The sequence below is a fragment of the Sphaerodactylus townsendi genome, linkage group LG10, assembly GCF_021028975.2.
Source record: "Sphaerodactylus townsendi isolate TG3544 linkage group LG10, MPM_Stown_v2.3, whole genome shotgun sequence".
NCBI classification, from domain to species: domain Eukaryota; kingdom Metazoa; phylum Chordata; class Lepidosauria; order Squamata; family Sphaerodactylidae; genus Sphaerodactylus; species Sphaerodactylus townsendi.
Genome location: NC_059434.1, coordinates 67,642,889 through 67,668,528, shown reverse-complemented (window position 1 = coordinate 67,668,528; position 25,640 = coordinate 67,642,889). Strand labels below are relative to the sequence as shown.

General features: G+C 41.5%; 1 protein-coding gene across 1 annotated transcript; it reads right to left on the bottom strand.

The window, feature by feature from the left end:
- Window positions 1-655: 655 nt before the first annotated feature.
- Window positions 656-24,231, bottom strand: LOC125440100 (sodium/hydrogen exchanger 9B2-like). Its single transcript, XM_048509672.1, has 12 exons — window positions 23,999-24,231; window positions 20,707-20,807; window positions 17,162-17,333; window positions 14,031-14,201; window positions 12,189-12,331; window positions 11,178-11,305; window positions 10,390-10,565; window positions 9,442-9,548; window positions 8,346-8,495; window positions 7,555-7,663; window positions 6,626-6,762; window positions 656-3,604 (listed from the first exon to the last, which is right to left on the bottom strand). The coding sequence occupies exons 2-12, from the start codon at window positions 20,743-20,745 to the stop codon at window positions 3,368-3,370; spliced, it is 1,569 nt and encodes a 522-aa protein (XP_048365629.1). The 5' UTR covers window positions 20,746-20,807; window positions 23,999-24,231; the 3' UTR covers window positions 656-3,367.
- Between the last annotated feature and the right edge of the window lie 1,409 nt (window positions 24,232-25,640).

The window sequence follows — 25,640 nt, the reverse complement described above, 5'->3', positions numbered from 1 at the left end:
ATCAGTCCCTGATGGGAATGGCTGATGGGAATCGTAATCCATGAACATCTGGGGCATCAGAGTTGGACACCCCTTCGGGGATGGGGCGGTATAAAAATCCAATAAAATAAATAAATAAATAAATAAATAAATATAGGAAGGCAATGGCAAGCCACCTCTGAAGGTCTCTTGCCTTGAAAACTATACTTAGTTGAGATAAGTTGGCTGCAATTTGACAGCACCTCACACACACAAGTGTACTCATTGTAGATGGGACCAAGAGTTCTATCAAAGCTACCAGCTTTTCTGATTACTTCATTTCTATCAGAGAGGTTTGTTTGTGAAGACTGCAGTATCTGGTCTCCTTTTCCATCCATCACTTTAGTAACGTGGGAATATATATTTGCTTGCGTGTTTTGGGTTTTTCCAAGACAACTGAATTGTGCTAAGCGATAGCTAGATATGACTTGTCAGTTCTTGGCTTCTTGTGAAAAATTGCACAATCAAGCCTGGCTTCTGATAAGTAATTTCCACATCTTCTATATTGTTTACTACCATAGAGCCCACTGGGGCTTGTCTCTAATGATTTTATGGACTTGCCGAATTGCTCTAGTTATACACAGGAAGGAAAAATTCTGTTGAAGTAAGGGAGCCCAGAAGGAGACAACTGATGGACAACAGTATGTGAGTTTTATCGAGCCAATTGTCAAAACAATGAGCAACATATGCACGTTTGACATCTTCCAAGTGTCAGTTCAACCCAATGTTGCACAGCTCTGCCTAGAAACCCAAGTATTTCAGATCTTCAGAACACTTAAATATGAACGCCCCCCTCTCAGCTGTGATGTTACACAGGAGGGTTTTTTTGGGTTTTGCTTTGCACAACAGCATCCACAGGAATTATCCAGCACTTACCAAATTGGTCAAGGACTGTACACATATATGCACAGTCCTCTCCTTTCTGCCATGGTGCCTGTCAGCCAGAAGATTATTCCAGATTTTTTGCTTGTTAGCTACATTTTTTTATTTATTCTTGGGAGGCCTTTGGAACCAATTAAGGCTTGACTCCAATTCATTCTTGCCATCTTGGGAATGGAAAGAATGCATAACTGGATATAGGCCAGTACCTGAACCACACCATCTTTTCATCTTCTGGAATATCCAACCTGAAGAAATGCATGACTTGGACACTTTCCTCTTTCATTCTCAATAAAAGTTGGTCCAGATAAGGGAACTGTCTTAGGCACTTCTTATCACATAAAAATCACCACCAAATACAAGGTATACACATTTATACAGAATTTAGGAAGCACTGTAGATAAACTTTGTCCAGTCCTCCTGCCTGGCTCCTTAGTTGCATGCCAGGCAATGCTATAAATAGTATAGACACCACACTAGGCCTTTTTTTTTTTTTGCAACTGCACAAGTCTATGTCTGTCAATAAAGGCTTCCGATTTTGATATCCAGAGTCTGTTATTAGTCTACAGATCTGGGGATTGACACTATGTAAGCATATATGCATGTATTACACATATACGTACAGTCCTCTCCTTGTACCAACTTATGCAGTGAGGAAGCAATTTTGGCTCAAGAGAGAAAAAAAGTGCTTTGGAACCAGGATGTCATCTTTGGTGTAGTTTGGATACTCACAATATACTACCTTGAGAGTTTTATAAAAACAGATCTATGTATCTTTCTTTTTATAGTTTCAACATCAAATAGTAAAAATAAAAGGGAAAAATGCAATTGGTACCTGGGAAAATAGTTGGTATTTAAAAATAATAATAATTTGAAAATGGTAAATAGAGCAAAGGAGTGCAATTTTAACTATCAGGAAACGATTCTGAATAAATCTATTGAGCTAGAATGATGTGGTGTTTTCTGTGTGGCTCAGAGTTCACCCTCTGTATGGTGTGAAAACATGACTCTGTTGTACAAGGACTGGAGTCGCAAGAGTCATAGACTTTTGCCCCTGATTGAAAATTGGTTCCATTTTTTTAAAAAAAAAATCTACTAAAATAAATCACATTTTAATGTTCAGGGGAAATTAAACTGTTACAACCAAAACTGAGTAAAATAATCCATATCTGAGCTTTTTGCTCCCTCTGGTGAAATATTTCAGAAAAGAAACGCAAAGAGTTGTTTTTTTAGCACCAACTGTGCTCCTTTCCCAACTTCTAGCACCTCCAAATAGATATATTCTAAGGCAACAATCATAGTAGATATTGGTGTTGTGGGCAAATGTAAAAGTTAGATAAAAAAAGACTTTCTCATTCCTGTAGTTTAAAATATTCTCCTTAAAATCATTGGTTAGCAATGTGGTGTGCTCTTGTGTGTCCCTTTAAAGGATAGTTTCAGAATCACTCAGCTGTAATATTTGCTCATCCTTTTGGTTCAGGAAATGAAAACATGGGATTATTCAACTCTTTATGGATCATATCCATTAAGATCTTGTGCTTTTCACAGAGCTGGTATTACTGCAGCACACATCCTTGGAGTACTGGTGAAAGTGTTATTTGACAGCACAGAACCACTCTCTTAAAATTAAGACAGACAGATCAACATGAGATTTGAATGTACTGCAGCAACCCTCTCCCCCCATATGATGGATTAATGGCTGAGAAATGGGGCCAGACCTCTGATGCTACTTTCCCCTGATCGTGTTTGGTAACGTGTAGGGAAACAGGAGGTATATGTCTGCTTATATGAATTTTGGTAATGTGAGAACAGTAAGATATACAGAACCAGCACAGACGGTATGAGAAACTTTTCCGTGCCACATGTAAGATCCATATCTGATTGTTTCACCATTATAATTCTTTCTTACAGGGAGAAGCTCGATGTCTGCTCTGTTTGAAAGAAGCGAGGGGAGGGAGGGAAATGCCAGTCTCCTGGGTGCAGGATTGTTCTAAAGATTCTTTACATCCCTAAACAACACATACCACCTTTGCCTGATGAAACTAATTTAACCAAGTGGGGCTTTTATCTGCTGATCTCACTCACCCATTACCAGTCTTGGGCTTTGTCCTGAACCAAGACCTTCTTATTCATCTCCATTTACCTCTTTAAGAGCCATCTTGACTGCTCCCTTTTCTCCTACTTGTACTGATGATTCTAACTCGGGCCACTGATGTACTTCAGCAATCAGAATCCTGGCCATTGTATACATTTTGCTTGTGACCAGTTTCCTTCCAAACCTCTAGTGCCGAGGATTAAGAAAAGCCTAGATACTGGTACAATGTAATCAGATTTTTCTTCGTGCATTTGGGTTTCTATTCTTGTAGCTGCTGCAATACATCAATTAGGAATTTAGGCTTCTGCAGGCCACTATGATTCCTTAGCCTGGAAAAACAACTGAGTGATCTTTACACCATTCATGAATGAGTCCCTATGTTGGACTAGAGGTTTCCACAGGTCTTTCTTTTTTGGGTCTGTAATCATCTCCATGGTCTAGACTGGTCTTCTGGAGAAGTCTGGGGCCCAACAGGCCAATCAGTATAGCTCCAGTTGGAGCTGTGATCAGGATTGCCAAGAAGGCTATTGTCAGGATATTCAGGCCATATTCCTCTAGCTGTAGATCAGGACCACCTCGTACCGCGTCTAAGGCAACAGAGCCAATTGCAGCCTACAAGTGAAGGAAAGAGATATTTAATTTTAATTTGAAGTGCAACTTCTTGTTGCTGCCCAGAGGACAAACAAGGACAAACACCTCATTCTTCAAAGCTTGAACACGGTAGCAGACAACCCCCCTGCAGCTGGGATCCAGTGATGATGTCTGCTAACAGAAAGGATTTCCATGAGCATAACAGAACCTCTTTGTACCAGTCGACATTTCAGTGCTTCCTACAGACTTAGAAAATGGTTTATTTGGTTAACCATAACAATAGATTAGTCAAGAATGTCTTCTTTAATTTGCGCCACATATCATGCTTGACAAACAAGAAGCACACAGAAAAACATTCAGAGAGGCCATCTTCCCCAGCAGTGTACCAAGTTTCTTTCCATAAGGATGGTACCTAAGTAGTTTTCTAGAGACACTGAATTAAGCCAGACAGAAAGCATTCTCTAATTTTTAAAATAATTTTAAATGATTTTTTTTGGCAGTGAGTAGACTTGTCAGAGGAAGAACATGCAGAATACTATCCATAGGTGTCAAACTTGTGGCCCTCCAGATGTTATGGACTACAGTTCCCATCATCCCCTGGGCAGGGAATGATGGGAACTGTAGTCCATAACATCTGGAGGGCCATGAGTTTGACACCTGTGCTGATAGGCCAATCTTGTCAGATTTTGGAAGCGAAGTAGGGTCGGTACTTGAACGGGAGACTACTAAGGAAGATTTTACAGAGGAAAGTGATGACAAACCACCTCTCCTTCTCACTTCTTGAAAGCCCCTTGCTGGGGTCACCATAAGTCAGTTGCGACTTGGCAACGCACGCATACAAACACTGACGTGTCTGGAGTACTCTTGGTCATTAATGGATCATTTAAGTTTCATATTGTTGTACGAGGTTGACAAAGGTCTGGGAAAGCTATCACCTGTAGCGTAGACCCTTGTCCCTCTTGGCTTCTGAAACGTTGCCAAGAGGTATTAAAAGAAATTTCATCTTTTGAAGGGGGTTTTCCAAAGCCTCCATACGAGGCAGTGATTTGCCCACTTTTGGAAGAGCGCTCTGTAGAGAAACATCTTGTCTAATTATAGGCTCATTCCCACATTTACTATTTCTCAGGAAAATGATTAAGCGAGCAGTAACATAGCAACTCCAGGTGCGCCTGGATGAAGCCTGGGACATGAAGCTGTCTTACACTGAATCTGACCGTTCATCCATTAAGGTCAGTACTGTCTGCTCAGAGCGGCAGGGTCTCCGTCTGAGGCCTTTCACATCACTCACAGCCTGGTCCTTTGAAATGGAGGTGCTGGGGATTGAACCCGGGACCTTCTCAATGCAAAGCAGAGGTCCTTCCACTGAGGCACAGCCTGACCTCACCTGCCTTTCATCCTTTTCAATCTGGTTTTTATCCTGGTTTGAGACACAGACTATCCTAGTAGTGTTGGTGGATGGCACGTGTGCCTTCAGAGGCATGCCCCTCTGCTGAATTTCTCTGAAACCTTTTGACATGCAGTGGATCATGCTTTATGGTAGTGTGGTTCAGCAGCAGGAATTAAAGGTACTGCTCTGAAGCAGTTGATTGAGCCATGTTCCAAAAATGGCGACGGGCAAGGAAGAATCTGTAAGCTGAGGTTTATTCTGAGGAGCTCGCCAGAATTCAGTGTTGTCTTCCATTCTATTTAGTATTTAAGCAAGATCCAGCTATATATTTCTTTGAATGGTCTTCCAGAGTCACCTATGTTTGTCCTGACCACTGTGGTCAAGTAGTTGAGGGAGAACCAGCTGAAACTGAATCCTGATTGGATAGAGGTGATGCTCGTTCGTAAGGCTGTTGTTTGGGTTCAGGTGACATTGCCCAGTTGTTGGTGCCATGAGTCTTTCTTTGGCAAGCTCAGGATCTTTGGAATCTTTTTGAGATCCACCCTTTCCCTAAGTGAAGGAACATCTGCCTCTAGGAACTTGTGGGACAACGTTGTTCCTTTGATCAATCTCTGCTTTCCATTCTTTTGTGAACACAGGTATGGATGGCAACATCCCATTCTTCTGTAGTGCTTCCAATTCTGCAGAATGATCTTCTCAAGAATGTGAGGAAAGCCCCTTTTCCTTGTTTTTAGAAAGCTATTAAGTCTCAGCTCTTTCAAAAGGCTTTACATAGGGCATACTATGGGTAGAATTTTATTTTTAGTTTATTATATCTCAGTTTATTGATTGTTACCTTTCTTTGATCCCCACGTTGGGGACAAAGGTAGGCTCATAAGTTGTCTAAATAAATGACAGGGGACTCCAATTTCCCTTCATGTTCATGAAGAACTATAACTTTGCTCATATGTAAAAGAGTGTTTGCAAATCTTGTATACAAAAGACTCCAATTGGCATTATTACAAGTATAATTCCATTACATGGTTAAAGGAATCAACAGATTTTTTATGGGAGGAAGGAGGAAGAAGGCATTGGTAGATCGGGATCATTATGTTGGTACTTCTACTGTTTGGTGAAGAATACTGATGAAAGATAAGCAGTAAAGAAAAGAAGGAAGAAACCTGTGATACAGGAAGAAATGAGTACACTGCGAGGTAACATTCTGTGTTCTCCTGTTTCTTGCAAGTGTCTACCATGTTTCCCTGAAAATAAGACAGGGTCTTATATTAAATTTTGCACCAAAAGATGCATTAGGGCTTATTTTCGGGGTAGGGCGTATTTTCGGGGAAATATGGTTCCTTAACAGTTCATTAAGGCCGGCTCTCAGCAACCCTGTTGCTTCCCCGACACGTGTGATGCAAACTGTATCCTCATTGGCAGGGAGCACCCTGCTGGATCACACCATCCTGATCTGTAGTGACCGGTAGGGCTTATTTTTGGAGTAGGACTTATATTTTAAGCCTCCTCCAAAAATCCTGAAGAATCATGATAGGGCCTATTTTTGGGGTAGGGTCTTATTTTCGGGGAAACATGGTAAGTGTTATCTTTCCATGTCACATTATGGTATACAGGTAGGTTTGCAGGAAACACAGGTCTGCTAATAAAGCGTACTTTACCTGGACAGTTGCTTTGGGGATCCACGCCAACGCAATAAACAGCTTCTCCTTGCAATTAAAACCAGCACAAGACACAACCAAGAAAGCAGCAATCATCCGGGCTAGTAACGCAGCACTCATTGTGGCCAAGCAAAGCCCTGAAGCAGAGAAATGTACTTATTAACCATTATGGAACCGTGGCCCCTAAACTTGACCTTATCAAATGCCTGAGACAGAACAATACTGCTCAGGAGAGCTGGCCAGATATTGTTCAACATACTATGAGCATCTTGAAATGTTAACTATGTTTGCATCTCTTTTTGCAAAAGAAAAAGAAAAAAGATATTTTGACCAGAGTTAGGCATTCATCCACAGAAGCTGAAATTCCAGGTCCACTTGTACCTTTATCCTAACTTTGTTTACTTTAAAGCAGGACAGGAGGGAGTGGCCCAAGGGGGTCTGCAACCTGTGGCTCTCCAGCTGTTCATGGACTACAAATCCCAATTGGCCATGCTGGCAGGGGCTGATGGGATTTGTAGTCCATGAACACCTGGAGAGCCACAGGTTGCAGACCACTGAGGGTGACATTCATGTATCCAGTGGTGGGATTCAAATAATTTAACAACTGGTTGTTTACAAGCACCATTTTAACAACTGGTTCTGCCAAAGTGGTGCAAACCTGCTGAATCCCACCACTGCATGTATCTTTCACAGGTCTAGACTGTCTATGACAAAAGCACATTGTGATATTCTATGTATGTCAGCCTCACCTAACTGAAAAGTATGTATGTCAGATTCACCTGAAAAGTAGAGGGAATATGAACTTTAGCCTCCACCCCCAGGGTCCCACTGTTTCAGCTTGGGAGGAAAGAAAATTCTTAATTTGTACCCTTCCAAAGTAAGCAAGCCACAGATTCACTCAGTGCTACTGACCTTCCAAGTAGGCTTACCAAAGGTTTTAGCGCTAATAGAAACAATAGATATTTCAGCTCCAATTAAGGAAAAAAGAAAAGGCTGGAAAAGCTCCCAGGCAGCTGCAATAATTTCTTGCACCTCTTTCTGCAGAACAAAAATGAACAACATTACAAGAATTGTTTGGGTCTTGTCCACACCAGCGCAGGCCTTTGTGCTGAAGGAAAGGGGCAAATGTACATGCCCTCAATTCTGAGGCATCCAACTTTCATTAGCTCAATCAAGTTATTCATTTGTTTACAATAAACTTTAAAGTGGGTTGCAGCCATTATTTACCAGGGTAATATCTTATTTCAGAGATGTCAAGGCCAAAAGACACCATTATAACACAGCTGGAATTTCTACCTTAGACAAGGCATATTGCTTACAAAATTTCGTACCAGTACCGGGCACAATAACTGAGCTGAAACTAGAACTATTAAAAATCCAAATATTGATACATATTGAATATATTCATTTATTGGCTCAACTTGCTGCTTGCTCTCACTAGCCCTCACTGATGCCATTCACTTTATATGCAATACCTTCTGACTTCAAAGAGGGGTATGCCTCTTCAGCCACATCATGAGATACATCCAGTCAATTAACTGAATGAATATCATGATGCAGAAGTAACCGTCAATCGGCTGCACGTCCAGTAGTGCGCTTCCATGCACAGATGTCTTGTTCAGGGCAACAATCTAACCTGAGCCAAGAATAACCAGTAACTGTAGCAATTGTCGCACAAGTTGGAATCGAGGTGACTTACAGCTGTTCAGTGAACACTCACCTTCTCCTCTGACCATGCCAAACCACCCAGAATTGATAAGACAATCGTACAGAGCCCTCCAGATCCAGGAAAGCCCAAATATTTGCTGACCAAAACAGAAAACACAGCTAGGCCCATCACAAAGTATGCTCTCTTCCAAGCAAGAAATGCCTAGGTTGATGGAAGAAAATGGCAAAGGTTATTAAAAACAGTGTTTATCACTAGAAAAGATACACCAAAATGATGGAACTGCAGGAAAACATCTAATAATAATTAAGTGCGGCCAAGTTGCAATCCCTCATGGGGTTTTCAAGGCAGGAGACGAGCAAAGGTGGTTTGCCGGTGTCTTCCTCTGCATAGCAACCCAGGTCTTATTTGGTAGCCGCCCACTGTACAACCATGGTTAGCTTCTGAGATTTCATTAAACTTGATGCCTGCCCTTTCCCAGGAAAGGCTGGACTCAGAGCAGCTTCCATACATTTAATCCCATCAAAATGTCATAAAACCATATACAATTTAAAGTCAATTCAAACATACTGGTTGTGGTGGGTTTTCCGGGCTGTGTAGCCGTGGTTGGGTGGATCTTGTTCCTAACGTTTCGCCTGCATCTGTGGCTGGCATCTTTAGAGGTGTATCACAGAGGGAAGTCTGTTACACACTGGACACTGTTCCCATTCAAAACAAAGGCGATGGATTTCTCCTGCTGTAAAGTGGGTTCCTTGCTCCTGCTGGCTTTCCTTGCCCACATAACAGCAGTTCCTCCCTGCACAGACAGAATAAGGAAGTGATGGGTGTGCAAAAGGGTGGATTGATCAGCCATGATCACTTTGCAGCAGGAGAAATCCACTGAAACAGAAAACTGTGTTTTCTACATTTAAAATGGCCTTTATTTTGAGTGGGAACAGAAAGCCCTAAGCCGTAATGCCAAGATCTTCCCAAATGACTCTTACTGATGAAAAAAGACGGAGGTTGGGTTACTGTTTTTGAAACAGCAGCGCTGAACATTTGCCATTCTCTCGACAAGATTCTGGACTAGAGTTTCCATTTTCAGGAATTTTCCACTACTGCTTCAAGAAATCTACATTGATAATGTTGAACAGCTTTATTTTTTGTTTACCTGATCTTGACTTGGAAAATAACAAATGAAAAGTCCCAGAACGCCCCCAGCCGTGGCACCAATCACAACCTGTAGCACACCGTAGAGTAGACTGAAAAAGGTGGAGCCTATGAAAGGTGGAACACAACAGGACAAGATTTCAAATGGACTTTCATAAAGCATCTTTGCTAGTGACTCATAAAAACAGGCAGACTATTGCCAGAGCAAATGGACCAAATATTGGCTAACTTGGGTGCTGTGTGGTTTGCAAAAGATAAGACATAGGACTAGAAATCAAAACAGCATGAAATCCAATCCCGAAGGCAAGGCAGAACCAACTCCCAAGAGCCTGGTCACTTCTGTCCCATGAGCCTCTACTCCCCAAATGTTTTGAGCCTGTGGAAACATTTGGAATTCTGACATGGCATGGTGGGTGCAGCAACAAAATGGATGTCACAAAATGATTACCACAGCTACGTAACTTCAGAGACATAGTGCAGATCCTTGGACTGTGGTGGTGGGATTCAAACTGTGGCGTAGCGCCAATGGGGCTGAGCGGGGCACGACAGGGGCGTGACCAGGCAATCCAGGGATGGGGCATTTCTGGGCAGGGCTGTGGCAAGGACACAGCTGCTGTGCTGGTCCTTGGGCAGGAAACGAATGCACGCAGGCGCAGGCTGCCACGCACGCCGGTGCACCTCCTGCTAGACTGCTTCAAGTTCTGCGCGCTACTGCTGAGAGGAGGGGAGTAATTAAGGCAAAAATCACGTGGCAAAATCACCAATTAGTAACCCCCTCTCGGCACACACAAATAATTAGTAACCTACTCTCGGGAACCTGTGAGAACCTGCTGGATCCCACCTCTGATTTGAAGCTAAAACCACCAGACCACCTCCACATAGCCTGGAAAACCCACAACAGACAGTTAATATAGCAGTGAAAGCCTTTGACAACACACAGCCAAGCTACCTTTGGAGAAGGCCATGCCCAAGAAGATATTAAAGCCTGTGATGGCCACAATATCATCCAAACTGCCAGCTGCTATTAGTAAGGTGGGGATGCCCTTTTCAACCCCGTATCCTTGTGCTTGCAACATCAGCATCGACAGGACAACAACGGCAGGAGAAACAGCACCTAGAACAAATCTAATAGTACACTGGGTGTAAAAAGAGAAGAACAGGAATTCATTTATGAACAGTGAAATGTCTCCCCCCCCCCCTTTTTCGCTCTGGATAATTCTGTTATCCAAGCAGTAAAAAAAGAGGGGAGCGGCTGTGACTTCATTGCATTGCCATTCATCAGGCAACATTCTATGAACCATTCTGAGCAGTTTCGTTCTCCGAGTTGGTTCAAGGATATCGACAAATATTCTGATTGCACCCAGGCACACAAGTTGGTGCTTCCATGTGCTTGATTATTATGGATATGTACATGAGTGCTGTCAAGTTGGAACAGACTTATGGTGGTTTCAAGGCAAGTGAGAAGCATGGGTAGGTGTCATCATTGCCTTCCTCTGCAGAGCCTTCCTTGGTGGTCTTCCGTGCAAGTACTGACCCTGCTCAGTTTCCAAGATCTGACAAGAGCAGACTATATCATTCCATCTTCCCTCCTGATTATTATGAATACTTGAAACACACACACCCCCACCGCAAATCTAAAGAGGAAGGCACTATATGTTGAAGCCTCTGGAATTTGCCTGGGGCTGTAAATGATGCTAGAAGAAATAGTTGGCAGGAAGAACCAGTGTCACCTCTTACCCTAACATAAATCCCCATGCCCATGGCAAGCGCATGATAAAATGGGATGCGATAGCTGCCGCACATGCTTCAGTTAAACAGGGCCCAAAGGTTAGCCGGAAACAGACAAATTTTAACTTATTCAGAGCCTGAAAGATAAAAACATGGAGAAATTAGTAGCATAAGCACAGGGCCCATAAAGAATCACATGGTGGGGGAGCGTGGATAAATCCCCCCCCCCCAAGCTTGAGGCTTTTGTAAACTTTTGGGGGCTTGAGCAGGCTAAGTGCCCACCTCTCCTCTCCTTTAACAGACACGCTAGTGCTCTCAATATTCCATCTAGAGAATGTTTAGTCCTCATCAGAGTGAGGTTTTTGTTCCCTTATTCTTTTCATAAATGTATAAAATCATAAATGTATAAAATCATTTTTTTTTGGTGATCCTGAGACATTTCCTTTGTAGGCAGAAATCCCTGCCTTGCCTGTGGGTATGCCTATTGAACAGCTTTCCTCACCCACACGAGAGCAGGCTAGTTTTCTAATAGTGGGTCATACTATATTTTATGACTTGTAAGGGTTTTCCTGGCTTTTACTGAAACAGTCAGTTGTGAAAGAACTAATTTTCAAGTGTGCAGGATTGTAAGTTGGACTGGGATCATGGTGTGGGGAAAAATAGGTTTCAGCCTCCCTCCCCTGCCATTTTCTGGATCCAACACAGCCATGGATGGGGGCATTACCTGCTCTTTGGGAAAGTTACATGGGTAGCCCGTGTCACTAAGGAATGGAGTTACAGCCAGTACAATGAATTGAACCTGACTTTCTTCTCTATCAAAGGCCATTTACGCACTTGTGGTCTCCTTCGCATGGAGCATACATGTCATGGCCCCTCCTGCTGTAGCTGACAGCTTATCTGAGGAAGAGTTAACTGAGCCTCGCAGAGAGATGCCGGCTTAATCCACAGAGCCTGAACTAGCACAGGCTTCTGGCTCAGAGCTAATGAGCAGGGAGGCAAAATGTGAAGTTGATACTGCACCTCTGGTTCAAGGCCAAGCCCAGCAAGGGCCAAGATAATGGAGAGAGCCATATTCCTCAGATTTGCTGACCATTTTACATTGATCCTGACTAAGTCACTGGTGTATGGGATGTTTCTGATGAGAAACCCAGCAAAAAGCATTCCTAAAAAGGAACGGAGAAAGACATGTTATTGGCTGTTGAGATCACAAACGGAGGCAAAATGTGAAGTCAGGTGGTGTTAAATTCAGTGTGAAACCACATGCACACCCCAATCTGTACCAAACCCCCAATCTGCACCAAAAGCTTGACTGAAAGGAATTGTAATAATGAGAACAAAACTGGAAAAAAATCAGTGGATCAAGTCAGTAGAATAATCAGTGTTCAGACTCATAGACACCAGGACCACCCTATTTCCTGAACTTCTCTGCCATTCAATCTTATGTCCTTGTCACCTCCCCCCGCCACCTCCTAGCATCACAATGAAGTTATGAATAATCTTCCCAATTGCCATTTTCAGTCCCCAAGAGCCTTTGTCTCTGGGCTTTCAAAGCTCTACAGAACTTGGGTTCAAAGACTGCCTCTGCCTACCTGCCCATGCTCTAAGGCCATGGTGGCGAACCTATGGCACTCCAGATGTTCAAGAACTACAATTCCCATCAGCCCCTGCCAGCATGGTCAATTGACCATGCTGGCAGGGGCTGATGGGAATTGCAGTCCATGAACATCTGGAGTGCCATAGGTTCGCCATCACTGCTCTAAGGTCAGCCAAGGAGATGCTACTGCATGGACACTAATGGCAGAGGTTGATCTAGTTGGAACTGTGCCGAGGTCTTCTCAGCAGCTGTCTTGGCTCTCTGGAATTCTTTCCCCCATCCTCTGAGTCATCCCCTTGCTGCGGCACCAGTTGAAGACTTTTCTTCAAATGGCAAAAGGTCGTTTTGATTGATTTCCCACCCTAGATGTTTAGCTCAAAAATTCTTTTCTGCATTTTTTAATTGTTCCCCATTTTTAAAGAGGAAGGCGGCATATAAATGCGCTGAATAGTAAATAACTGTCTCAAGTAGACACAAAGAAATGATGCACAAAATATAAGATTATTTTTATAATGCCAATAAAATAAATAAATAAATATAATAATAATAATAATAATAATAATAATAATAATAATAATAATAATAATAATAATAATAATAATAATAATAATAATAATAATAAAAAGAGTGCAAGAAGTGGTTCCCAAATGCTGTTATAACTCAGGAGCTCGACTGAGGCCATGCATGTTCCTACTGTCCCCCTGTAAAATGAAAAGATTGGGACAAATAAATTCCTCGGACTCAGAACACAATCTGAAACATTCTAGAAGCTTTCAAAAACAGGACCATGGAGTGACTCACAATGGAAAATTCTTCTAGCAACGTGGATCCATACTAGTAGACCTTGGCTACTGCAAATTCCTGCTGTCGGAAGGATTTCAACTGTGGAAGTGCAATGTATCGTTGAAGGCTTTCACGGTTGGAGACCACTGGCTGTTGTTGGTTTCCTGGGCCATGCGGCCGTGCTCTGGTAACCATGACATGCCTCTGAAGATGCCAGCCTTAGATTTGGATGAAATGTTGGGAGCAAAAACTACCAAACCCCACAGCCTGGGAAACCCACAATAGCTTGTGGAAGTGAATCTTCCCTGCCTCACCCATGCCAGCCCACAACCCGCCCCCCCCACACACAATTATGCTCATGAAGAACAAGTGAAAAATACCTCCCCTCCACACACAAATGCTTCAGGCGGGATCCCACCCTACCAGACATTATAGCTTCAGCAAATCAAGTGTACATACTGATAAACAGTGAAAAAAACACTCACCAAAAAGACGTGGGAATGGAGGCATGCCGGGTAATTTAATCTGCCCAACGATTTTACCACCAAGTACAGCAGAAAAGAAAAGGACCAAAAGTCCAAAGAGATTCTCACCGGGAAGAGTCTCATGTTGTGCAATAGACCAGACCACAGCCCAGGTCAGTGCTGCTGCTGTCACTGGAAGAACAACAGAAATAACAATAGGTAAGTCTATCCTGATGTTTTTCACATTTGTCAGTGTATATGAAACATTGACAAATCTGGAAAAGACACTAGGATGGGGGGGGGGAGTTGTTAATCAAGAGTGCTAGAAAGAATAAACGTGGTTGCAAGGGGATTTTAAAGGTTTCTGAGATGTTGCTTCTTTACTTCATGGATGTCAGCCAATGGCACGGTTTTCTGCAATCTGCACCAGCAAGTAGATTGCTAGTCATTTTGACTACCGGTATGTACTCATTTGCAAGCAAGCTGCGGGATGCAGACTCCAGGCCAATGCAACTAAAATCTAAACAGGGTTCAGAGACATTTCAGTACGAGGTCTTCACCCACCATAACGTTCTGTTTCAGAGCCATAATACAACTGTTTGTGTTGTTTACTGATGGTGACAGAAGTGAAGAAAACTAAAACCTTATTGGTTGTTGTGGATTTTCCAGGCTGTGTGGCCAAAAAACCCACAGCAACCAGTTGAATCTGGCCGTGAAAGACTTCGGCAATACATTAAGGCCTTATTGTCCTCAAGTTCTCTCATTAACCTGTGGGCTAGGCTTTAAACATACCTGTCCCGTGAAAGAAATTCAGATCTTTCACCTTGGGGCAGGTTGTACACTGAACTGCTTGAAATCACGAGGCACCATCTTGGCAGTCAAGTTGCTCTAATTAATGGGGAAAGGGTGTGGTCATGTTTGCTGTTTGTTGCTCAATTAGTTCTTCCTTGCAAGCTTACTGACCAAAAGAAAGCAGGTGATGAAGCCTAAACTTGGTTGGTTAATTGCTGTTGCCCAAGGAAGAGAAAGGGGGTAGGGATAGGTTATTAGGCCAATGCATTCATCTGACATCTTTGAAGACATCACGTGAGTTATGAACAAACACTTCCAGAGGCCTTCCCTCGTCACTTGGCCAGAGAAGGATCCTTCTGGAAGATCCACTAGCAACATTGGCTTGATTCTTTGTAAACAATTTTAATAAAACACTTTCAATAGTCCCACAGTCTCTAATCTGTGTTTGTGTAAGCATATTGCCAAAGACTCTAGGACTTCATTGATACCAATGCCTAATTTTGATGGGAGAATATTCAAGCTACAGAGCTTCATTAACACAAATGAGCTTTCCTGCTTAGGCATTGTTCAGATGTCACAAATAAACTGAAGTTTAAATTTAAGCCAGAGTTTGTGGCAAACTGGTTTAATGTTGGGACTGTACTTTCCCTTCTTCCTTCTCCTCTCATGCACTTTGACCAAAAATAGGAGCTTTTAATCCAGCACCAATTTGCTGAGATGTCCAAATGGCAATAAACTTTGTTCATGCCAATTTTTGATGTCTAAATGCAGAAGAAGAGTTGGTTTTTGTACCCCACGTTTCTCTAGCTGTTAAGAAGGCCCAAAGTGACGTACAACCGCCTTCCTTTCCCCCCTCCCCCCCCACAACAGACACCTTGTGAGATATATCGGGCTGAAAGAGTTCTAAGGGAACTGTGACTGGCCCAGCGTCACCCAGCAGGCTTCATGTGGAGGAGCAGGGAAACAAAGCCAATTCACCACAGTAAATTCTACCACTATTAGCCACTATACCACACAACTGGTTCCCCCCCTTATTGTGTAAGATAATTTTCTTTTTTGTAATAATCTATTGGTACTGTGAAACAGTCTTTGAGATAAGCTTGCTCAAATGTCTTTCAGCCAACATGGTACAGTGGTTAGTGTCGGATTAGGATCTGGGAGACCCTAGTTCAAATCTGAGTTCTGCCATGGAAACTTGCTGGGTCACCGGAACCAGTAACACACTCATAACATAAGCTACTTCACAGAGTTGTGGTAAGGATAAAATGGAAGAGGAGGAGTTAACAATATTGCTAGCTGCTCTGAGTCTTCATTGGAGAGAAACAGCTGGAAATAATGATCTAAATAAATACTTATCAGAAATATTGTTAAAACTTTCCTATTACTTCTCTATTTTATTTCTATTTAATTGCTTGTTTTAGTGTGTGTGTTTCAGCACTGAAAGTCAAACTAAGTGAGATACTGGGAGTTTTGTTCTGAGGTTAACACATCTTAATTTGTAAAACAGCAGCTTCATGGGGGCCCAAATCCTATAAGAAATCTGGTGGAGCGGAAAGAGGGTTACTCTAGCTCCCCCCCCCCCCCCACATCGCTTCATGGAACTGCCATTTCACCCCTATTTCCCCAGCAGAGAAATAGCAGTGCTACAGAGACAAGAAACATAGAGCTGGTTATCACCAAGGTGGGGGGTGGAGAGCAGGAGTTAAACCCTTCCCCCTCCACAATCTTTACCTGAATCAGACCCTCGTGTGTTTGTGGTTTTATAAGAAAAACACTTGGTAATTCTGAACACAGGTCTGATACTGCGGCCCCTTCCACACATCCAGAATAATGCACTTTCAAGCCAATTTCAATGCACTTTGCAGCTGTGCAGAATAGCAAAATCCACTTGCAAACAATTGTGAAAGTGGATTGAAAGTGCATTATTCTGGATGTGCGGAAGGGGCCTGTCTCGTCTCATTCAACCCTAAGCTACAGTATCTGGCATTTCCACATGCAAACTGCCCCTCCACTAAGCACTGGGTGGGTGCAAGGGAATTGAAATGGAGACCCTTTTCAAAATGAATAACAAGTAAACACAAATCTGAAAAAGTACAGCTGTGAGCAAGGGTACACTAGAACAAAATGTTCCAGCTCTTCCCAAATATTTCTGTTCAAAAACATATTTTCAATAAAATTGGCAGACATTCCACAGCTAAAGATAAGCAGATTTATAGTCTAAATAGGATGTGTTTTATATTCTAGAATGGTGGTTATTTTCAAATATTAGCTCAAGAAAGAGAAAGTTAATATTCACAAAATAGCAAATTCAAGGGTGCTTTTCTTGGTTCTTGCCTCAGGATTCCTTACTTCTAACGTACCGTTTGTGACTGTACTGGCTAAAATGCCTTTTGGAGGACAACCACAGTTTTTCCTCTTTTTCTCAGATACCTTCCAATCAGGCAGAGAGTCTTCATCGTGAAACTCAAAGGCAGATGAATCTTCTCCTTGTAAACGACCATAGACTGCTATGACATCAGCAATACTGGACCTCTACACCAAAACAAAGACAGATGCAAAACTATGTTAATGCATAGACTCCTCTAAAGATACCTTAGTCCTTAGCATACTAGGAAGCAGATCAATCTGAATTCAATGGGATGTTACGAGCAATTAGCCATTTTTATAACAGGGATTAAAGTTGTTGAACAACTGAGAAATACAAACAGTTATAGCTTTGTTTCTTGTATATATTACACTCCATGGTAATTTGGCTGTGTTGTGCTATTTATATGACTTACTATGTTATATTGTATGTCCTATGCTTCTTGTAACACAACATTCTCTAATCTTGTAACCCGGTTTTATTCACTGCTGGTTGAACGTTTTATATTGCTCTTATTGCATTGTTTTAAACTGTATAATCTGCCTTGAGTTTCAGCGAGAAAGGCTGACTATAAATTAAGGAAGGAATGCTGTATAATCAGGCCAGAAATGTATTAACAAAGGAGATCAGAGCAGCAAAAAGAAACTACTCTGAAAAGCTAAAAAATCAGTTTTCACCAAACGAAACAGCAAACACGTGGAAAACTCTCAAAAATATCACCGGTTACAGCAAACCACCTTCCCAAGCTGAAGGAAATCAGCAATTGGCAGATGACCTGAATGTGTTCTACTGTAGGTTTGAAAATAATCTACAGTCACCTTTCTCCACAACCTCTATTTCAGATGCACCAACAATAGCCAAACTTCCTACAACTGCACCCATTTCATTGGGTTTACAACCCCTGGTGATCTCAGAAAAGGAAGTGCAAGATCTATTTCACAGACAGAAGCCTGGAAAAGCACCAGGCCCAGACAAGATAACACCTTCTTGCTTAAAAGTCTGTGCTGTCCAATTGGCCCCCATCTTCACCCAAATCTTCAACAAATCACTAGAGATGTGCTATGTTCCTTCCTGCTTCAAACACTCCACTATCGTCCCAGTGCCGAAGAAGCCTTCCATCAAGGAACTGAACGACTACAGACCAGTTGCTCTAACATCTGTAGTTATGAAAACTTTTGAAAGGCTAGTGATGTACCATTTGAAAACCATCACGGATCCACTGTTGGACCCTTGCAATTTGCATACCGAGTAAATAGATACACAGATGATGCTGTTAATATGGCTTTGCACTATATCCTACAGCATCTTGAATCGCCAAAGACCTATGCAAGGGTCCTCTTTGTTGACTTTAGTTCAGCATTCAATACTATCATACCGGACATTCTTCTAACCAAACTAAATCAGCTAGCAGTACCTGAGCATATTTGTAAGTGGATCACAAGCTTCCTAACAGATAGGAAACAGCAGGTGAGGCTAGGAAAAATTACATCAGACACCTGTAAAATGAGCACAGGGGCCCCCCAAGGCTGTGTACTTTCACCACTTCTCTTCTCTCTGTATACCAATGACTGCATCTCAAACGATCCATCTGTTAAAATACTGAAGTTTGCAGATGATACAACAGTGATTGGTCTCATTCAAACCAACGATGAAACCGCATACAGACGGGAGGTTGAACAACTAGCCTCGTGGTGCCACTGGAACAATCTAGAACTGAACACACTTAAAACCGTAGAAATGGTGGTAGATTTCAGGAGAAACCCTCCCATCCTACCTCCTCTCACAATACTAGACAACACAGTATCAACAGTAGAGACCTTTAAATTTCTAGGCTCCATCATATCTCATGACCTAAAATGGTCACCTAACATCAAAAATGTCATCAAAAAAGCACAACAAAGAATGTTCTTTCTGCGCCAACTCAGGAAGCTCAAATTGCCCAAGGAGATGCTGATACAGTTCTACAGAGGAATCATTGAGTCTGTCATCTGCACCTCTATAACTGTGTGGTTTGGTTCTGCAACCCAACAAGATCGACACAGACTTCAGAGAATAATCAGAACTGCGGAAAAAACAATTGCTGCTAACCTGCCTTCCATTGAGGACCTGTATACTGCACGGGTCAAAAAAAGGGCTGTGAAAATATTTACTGACCCCTCGCATCCTGGTCATAAACTGTTTCAACTCTTACCCTCTAAACGTCGCTACAGAGCACTGCACACCAAGACAACTAGACATAAGAACAGTTTTTTCCCGAATGCCATCACTCTGTTAAACAAATAATTTCCTCGATAATGTTAAACTATTTATTATATATTTATTATATAATTACTGCACTACTTTTTTCATCATTCCTATTACCCATCTCCTCCCACTTATGACTGTATGACTATAGCCTGTGTTGACATTTCATTTTATTTTATGATTTTACATTTTATGGTTTCGTTACTATTGATTGTTTCCTGATTGCTTATTAGATCTATATGACAATCATTAAGTGTTGTACTCTATGATTCTTGACAAATGTATTTTCTTTTATGTACATTGAGAGCATATGCACCGGAGACAAATTCCTTGTGTGTCCGATCACACTTGGCAATAAAGATTCTATTCTATTCTATTCTATTCTATTCAATAATCAGATATATTTCAGGTTATGTTGACCAAAAAACCCCATAAACAGGGCTTCATATATCCTTTGCACGCAAATTCCCAAAGATCCTTCTGAGTTCATTTAACAACCACAACAAAGAAAGCTTTCTGTTCCTCATAGAAGCAGAGAAAGTTTTTCTAAACAAATAATTGCTTTAATGGTGTGTGTATGAGGAGAACCTTCTCTTCAGAGACGTAAGTCAGTATTAGCTAGTATTGAATACGTCAAACCTATTTGAAGCTCATCATGACAGTTGGTACTGATAAGAGATGTAAGTTACTTTCAGCCCTGCTTCCTTTCTCCCACTTACATTGCCCAAAAAATGAGACAGGAGCTGGAACGGTTTAGTATTTAAGAACATAAGATGTGAATCAGTAAATTCCTAGTTCAAACAAAGTGTCACTAATGAATTCACACTTAGGCAAGTTAGACCCGTATCTATTTGCTTCGCCACATCTATAAGACAGCTTTCTGATATCAGGAAGGCCTCCACGTATCATCACATCCTTCAGGGAGTTGTGTGAGACCAAATTGTTTGGGAGAGCATTTGAGGGAAGATTAAGAACAATGATAACTACCACGTTCTCTTGCTCTGCTTTTGTATTTGATTAAATTAAATTAATTCATTTTAAAGATCTAATGCTGTTCCATCGTGGTTGTTTCCTGTTCAGTGTTGCTCAGATATCCTGTGGACCTACCCCACTGAACCATTGAAAGCTCCATAACATATGGCAGTGAGTGCTTTAACCTTATTTCAGTCAGAGAGGACAGTGAGGGGACAGTGGCTTTGGTGAGATTTGAACTTCTCCATAGCTATTTTCTTTTTTTCCTTTTAACGACTAAACTACCAAAATAGTAAAAAAAAAAAAAGACTTGGCAATAAATACCTGCAGTTTCAGAGGCGCCGGGCTCACTTTATTTAACATTTTTGTTGACAATTCTGACTCCTCTCTTTCCTGCCATCACCTTCTTTGACAAACTTCTTAACCTATGATTTAAACATAATACTTTCTAGTTAACAAGCTGGCCTTTCAGATGCCTTATGTGATTCAGATATCCTCCCCATCAGCATCAGGATTTCTTAAAATTAATATGAGTTCTTTCCTAAAAGAGATCAGGAGAGCACATAATGAAGCAGGCTTGCTTGCTGGAGTTAAGTTGGTTGGGGTCTGATCAGTGCCTGAAGGGAAATTCCATGTATACCACCTTGAGCTCAGTAGTGCGAAGATGAAATATAAATATAAGAAGTAAATATAATAACAATTCAATTATCTTTGTTTCTGCTTCAGCAGTTGTTATCTGATCTAGGCCATTTCCCCAAGTTCTGATTATACATGAAGGCAAACTGACTATTCAGGTCAGAACAGTGCTTGATACACCTGAGAGAGTTCAAGTTGCTTTTGGTTCAACTGTCTCTGAATTCCGAGTTCGACAGCAACTATCCAGGAACAAACAATTTGGGCCCAGGTGTCAATATGCTCATGAGTGGCTGGAAGCAAAAATGTAAAACCAGCCAATCACACGCATTCTGAAACATCAGTGTGCAGCAGATTCACCTGATCTCTCATTGCAGATTGCCTCAGTCAACTTTGGGTTGACCAAAGAAAGACAAAGTGTTCCCCACATCTAAATAATAGAATAGATTCCATCAGCAGCATTTCTTGGCATCAGGACTATTTGGGGAGTGGTGGTACACTATGCTACAATCCTGCTACTGTTTACAGACATACATAATTATGGTGATCAAGCTGTTGGGAAACCAGAATGACTTCATGTTGGTCAACCGACTTCTGCAATCAAGTTCAGAAGAAGCTACTTTCGTCATTTTCCATTAGAAGCAGGCTCTGTACAGCAATGATTGGCTGGCTCTTCTGACACGAAGAGCCTCCTTAGAGCATTTTTCCAAATAATTAAAACACCTTTTTTAAAAAGTGCCAATAACTAATTGGATTATTGAAAAAATAGTGATACAGAAAGTCCGAAGGCCTGCCTGATGTGTGAGCAGAGGAGTAACAAAAGGAGGAAATGAGATTTGGAAGTAAATATATTTTTCAGTTGAATATCAAAGATGAGATTAAATTGGATCTTTTCTCCAAATTAAGTGCACAAAAGACCCGACAGCCACTACTAATCAGAAAAAGCAGTACTGAACTGAGTGGACCAATTATGTTACATAATATGGCAGTTTTGTATGTTGGAGGCATTGGCTTCTGTTTTCATGAATGTCTGTGAATGTTCTTGAAAGATATACAGTGGAACCCTAGGCAGAGTTTCTTCCTGCTACGCTGATTGACATCAATGGGCTTAGAAGTGTATAATGCTTAGGATTGGATTGATAATTCAATATGTTAAAAAAGCAAAAAAAGTAATTTGAAGTATCTGCAAAGATATGAATTAAGGAGGTAACAGGATCGGCTATAAACAAACCAAACTCTTTGTTATGATGATCAATAAAATAGTGCAGTAAAACAGTGCCTATCTGAGGATGTGAGTCAAAATACAAAACTCATTGGCCTTACTACATGCAGAAACCACGTACACATCTGAGAGCATGGCCTGTGACTTTCAGGAGCATTCCTACATTAACATTTTTGTATTCTCACTCTGCTGATAATTTCTGTATTTCTGTTTTTTCCATATTGTTAACACTTGTCAAACATATGCAACAACTTATTAAATTAATGTATTAAAATTGTGCAACATAAGCAAAGTTGCCTTGCTGAGCTGTAATCTTTTTTCATTGCCTTAGTGGAAAGCACATATATATATATTCTCTGTTGAAGAGTAGATGGTTTTGTTTAGCCATGCGAGTAACAAATCCTTAGGGAGGGGCTGCAGCTCAGTGGCCAATCACTTGCTTTGCACACAGACGAAGAAGAAGAAGAAGAAGAAGAAGAAGAAGAAGAAGAAGAAGAAGAAGAAGAAGAAGAAGAAGAAGAAGAAGAAGAAGAAGAAGAAGATGATGATGATGATGGAGAGATGGATTTATATCCCCCCTTCCTCAACTGTAAGGAGACTTAAAGGGGCCTACAATCTCCCTCCCCCCACAACAAACACCCTGCGAGGTGTGTGGGGCTGAGAGAGCTCCGAAGAACTGTCAGGCATGTGTTGGAGTGCACAAGCTAATCTGGTTCACCAGATAAGCCTCCACAGCTCAAGTGGCAGAGCAGGGAATCAAACTCGGTTATCCAGATTAGAGTGCACCTGCTCTTAACCGCTACACCACGCTGGCTCTAAGAACAGAATAAAAGGAAAATGTGGCCTGAGTGGTTTTGTCAGGGGGTGAATTGAGGGGTGTGCTCACATTTTGGAAACACCAGGTGTGTTTGACCATTGCTCTGAAAAACTAGTCTCACTGAGTAAATTTGCTTTGGGGCCATAATACGTATGACATCATGCCTGTATTGTTACTTGCACCTGAATGGATTCTAATCCTTCATATATATATATATATAACATTTATAGGTACTCTGAATTAACAGCCAGAGCAAAACAGGAGACACTGTGGTAGATACTTTCTGATTAATTTCTTGCCACCCAATGCATCCAAACCAATGAACGTTTTCTAAGCATCCCTTATTTCCAAGGTACAAAACTGATCAATACAGTATGCAACATCTTTCATTTACTAAACAAAGAGCCCTTCCAGAAACTCCTGGTGGGAAAGCAGTAAGTTAAATAGGTACAGTTTTGATCGTGATGACACTCAGGATCCTCTGGAAAGGGAGCCATGCTAAGATCACCTTTACCGTGTTCCTAGTCTGCATATTAATAAGCCCAAAGGATGCGTGATTACTAAATCCCACTAAGTTAAATAGTACTATACTCAACTAAATTAAATAGCACGATACTCATGAGTATCTCTTGAGTCTCTTGAGTATTTTTTTTTAAAAAAACACCTTCTAAACACACGTAAACCGGACCAAGATGTGTTAAGGTATTCAGTTCCAAACAGTTCCGCTTGAGGCACTAAAAGATGCAAAGACCAGGAGGGAAATGAGCCCTGCTCAGCAAAAGGAAGCCGGAAGATGCGGCTGAGTACCAGGTGAGGGCAATAAAAGAAGGAAAGCCAATCGTAACTCAGTGGAGGCAAAGGCCGAGCTGAGTCTCGTCTGGACGCCTCTCCCCTGCTTGCAGAGGCGAGTTTCCAGCAGCAGCAGCAGCAGCAGCAGCACTCACCTTGGAGGCGCCCATTGCGTTCCCGTGCCCAGGCAGTTGCTGATCAACGGCCTTTTCCTTGGGAAATGGAGGATGCAGAGAGAAGACGTGGGTGGGCAGCTTTTGCTGAACGAGGCCAGGAGGACCTGTTCCTTACCGCCTTTTTTTTTCCCAACGCGGAACATTTCTTGGGCAACAAGTCGCAAGCCACTTCAGCCGGGTTGATATTTGCCCTGGACCCCCGCAAAGCAACCCCTTCCCCGGAACACGCTCACACTTTTTCCAGTGACCAGGATTGTCCTCAGATGCAGTATGAACATCCCCCACCCCAGCTATTTGTTTGCTTAATTAAATCGTATCAGTGCTAGACCTATTGAATTCTAGCATCTCGTGGATCTTTCCCCAATTTTTTTCACACTAACTGCAGCTAGCCCCAAGTTCATGATTAAATATTAATTTTTAAAAAGTGAATGATATAATATAACCACTAATTTTAACTTTTTATATCATCCATTTTAATTCTATTAGTTTTATCCTGCAGATCTTTCTGCCTACATGTATATTTTAATTTTATGTCAATAAAGGTGTTTGTACTTGTACTATCCCCAAGTTCATAGGGGAACTATAGTGCAAGGGGAGTTAATGCTGGGCCTAGTGATTCATTACTAAAGCTGACCCTCGTTCCTGGCTCTCCAATATTATTGCTAGTGTAGTAATGGCTTTAGTCAGAGGTCTCCCCATTTTTCTTTTTGTTCAGTTTTATGCGTCATAAAAGATTAGTTTGAACATTTACCATGGCTGTGAAGTATCTACTAGGACACAAGAAAACTCGTCTGGCCTCATCTAACTCAAACCTTTTTGACTTTGTTATTTATTTCTAGTTCCCATAGCCATCTTCAAGTGGTTTCTCAATCACTTCTCCCTGTAATTTGAAGCTAAATAAGACTGATCAGCAAGACCACACAGAACTGGAAACAATGGTATTTTATTTATGCAATTCTTATGTACAACCAAGTCCATGAAAAAGTAATACTTTCTACACTGCTTTTTGTTGTTGTTGTTTATATTAATATCCTGCCCGTTCTCCATGGCATTCAGGCTATAATTTTTGCAGCCATCTCATTTTAAGGTTCAGCTAAGAAAACAAAACTGGCCCAAAAGTGAATTGTAAATTGGAGTGATTTGAACCCAAGTCTTTCCCGTTCAAGACCAACTCTTATGTCATATTGACTTGCAGTGATTAAATGTGTTCCCCATAGCATTTAACTCTGCTACATTCCCATGAATCTCTTTTCAATAGCAATAGTGTTATATTCTGGAGAGTTTGCCTCAATATAGAAGAGAGGAAGCACATAATCCTTTGCTGAACAAATGATAAAAACCTAAACCTTTTCAAAAATTGTGCTGCAATGCTTTGCTTGGAAGTGGTCTGAAAAAACACTAGGTGGCACAATACATAAACACAACAGAAAGTTCATAATGTACCCAGAACAGACAGTGCAGGTATCTTCTGGGTCAGAGTGCATCGAGTATCAGTCATTGGTAATTATGCCATCAAAAATACCAAATAGATGCTTGTAATAACTGGTGATGGAAAGTGCCATCAAGTCACAGCCAACCTATGGTGACCGCTCATGGAGGTTTTCAAGGCACAATAAAGATA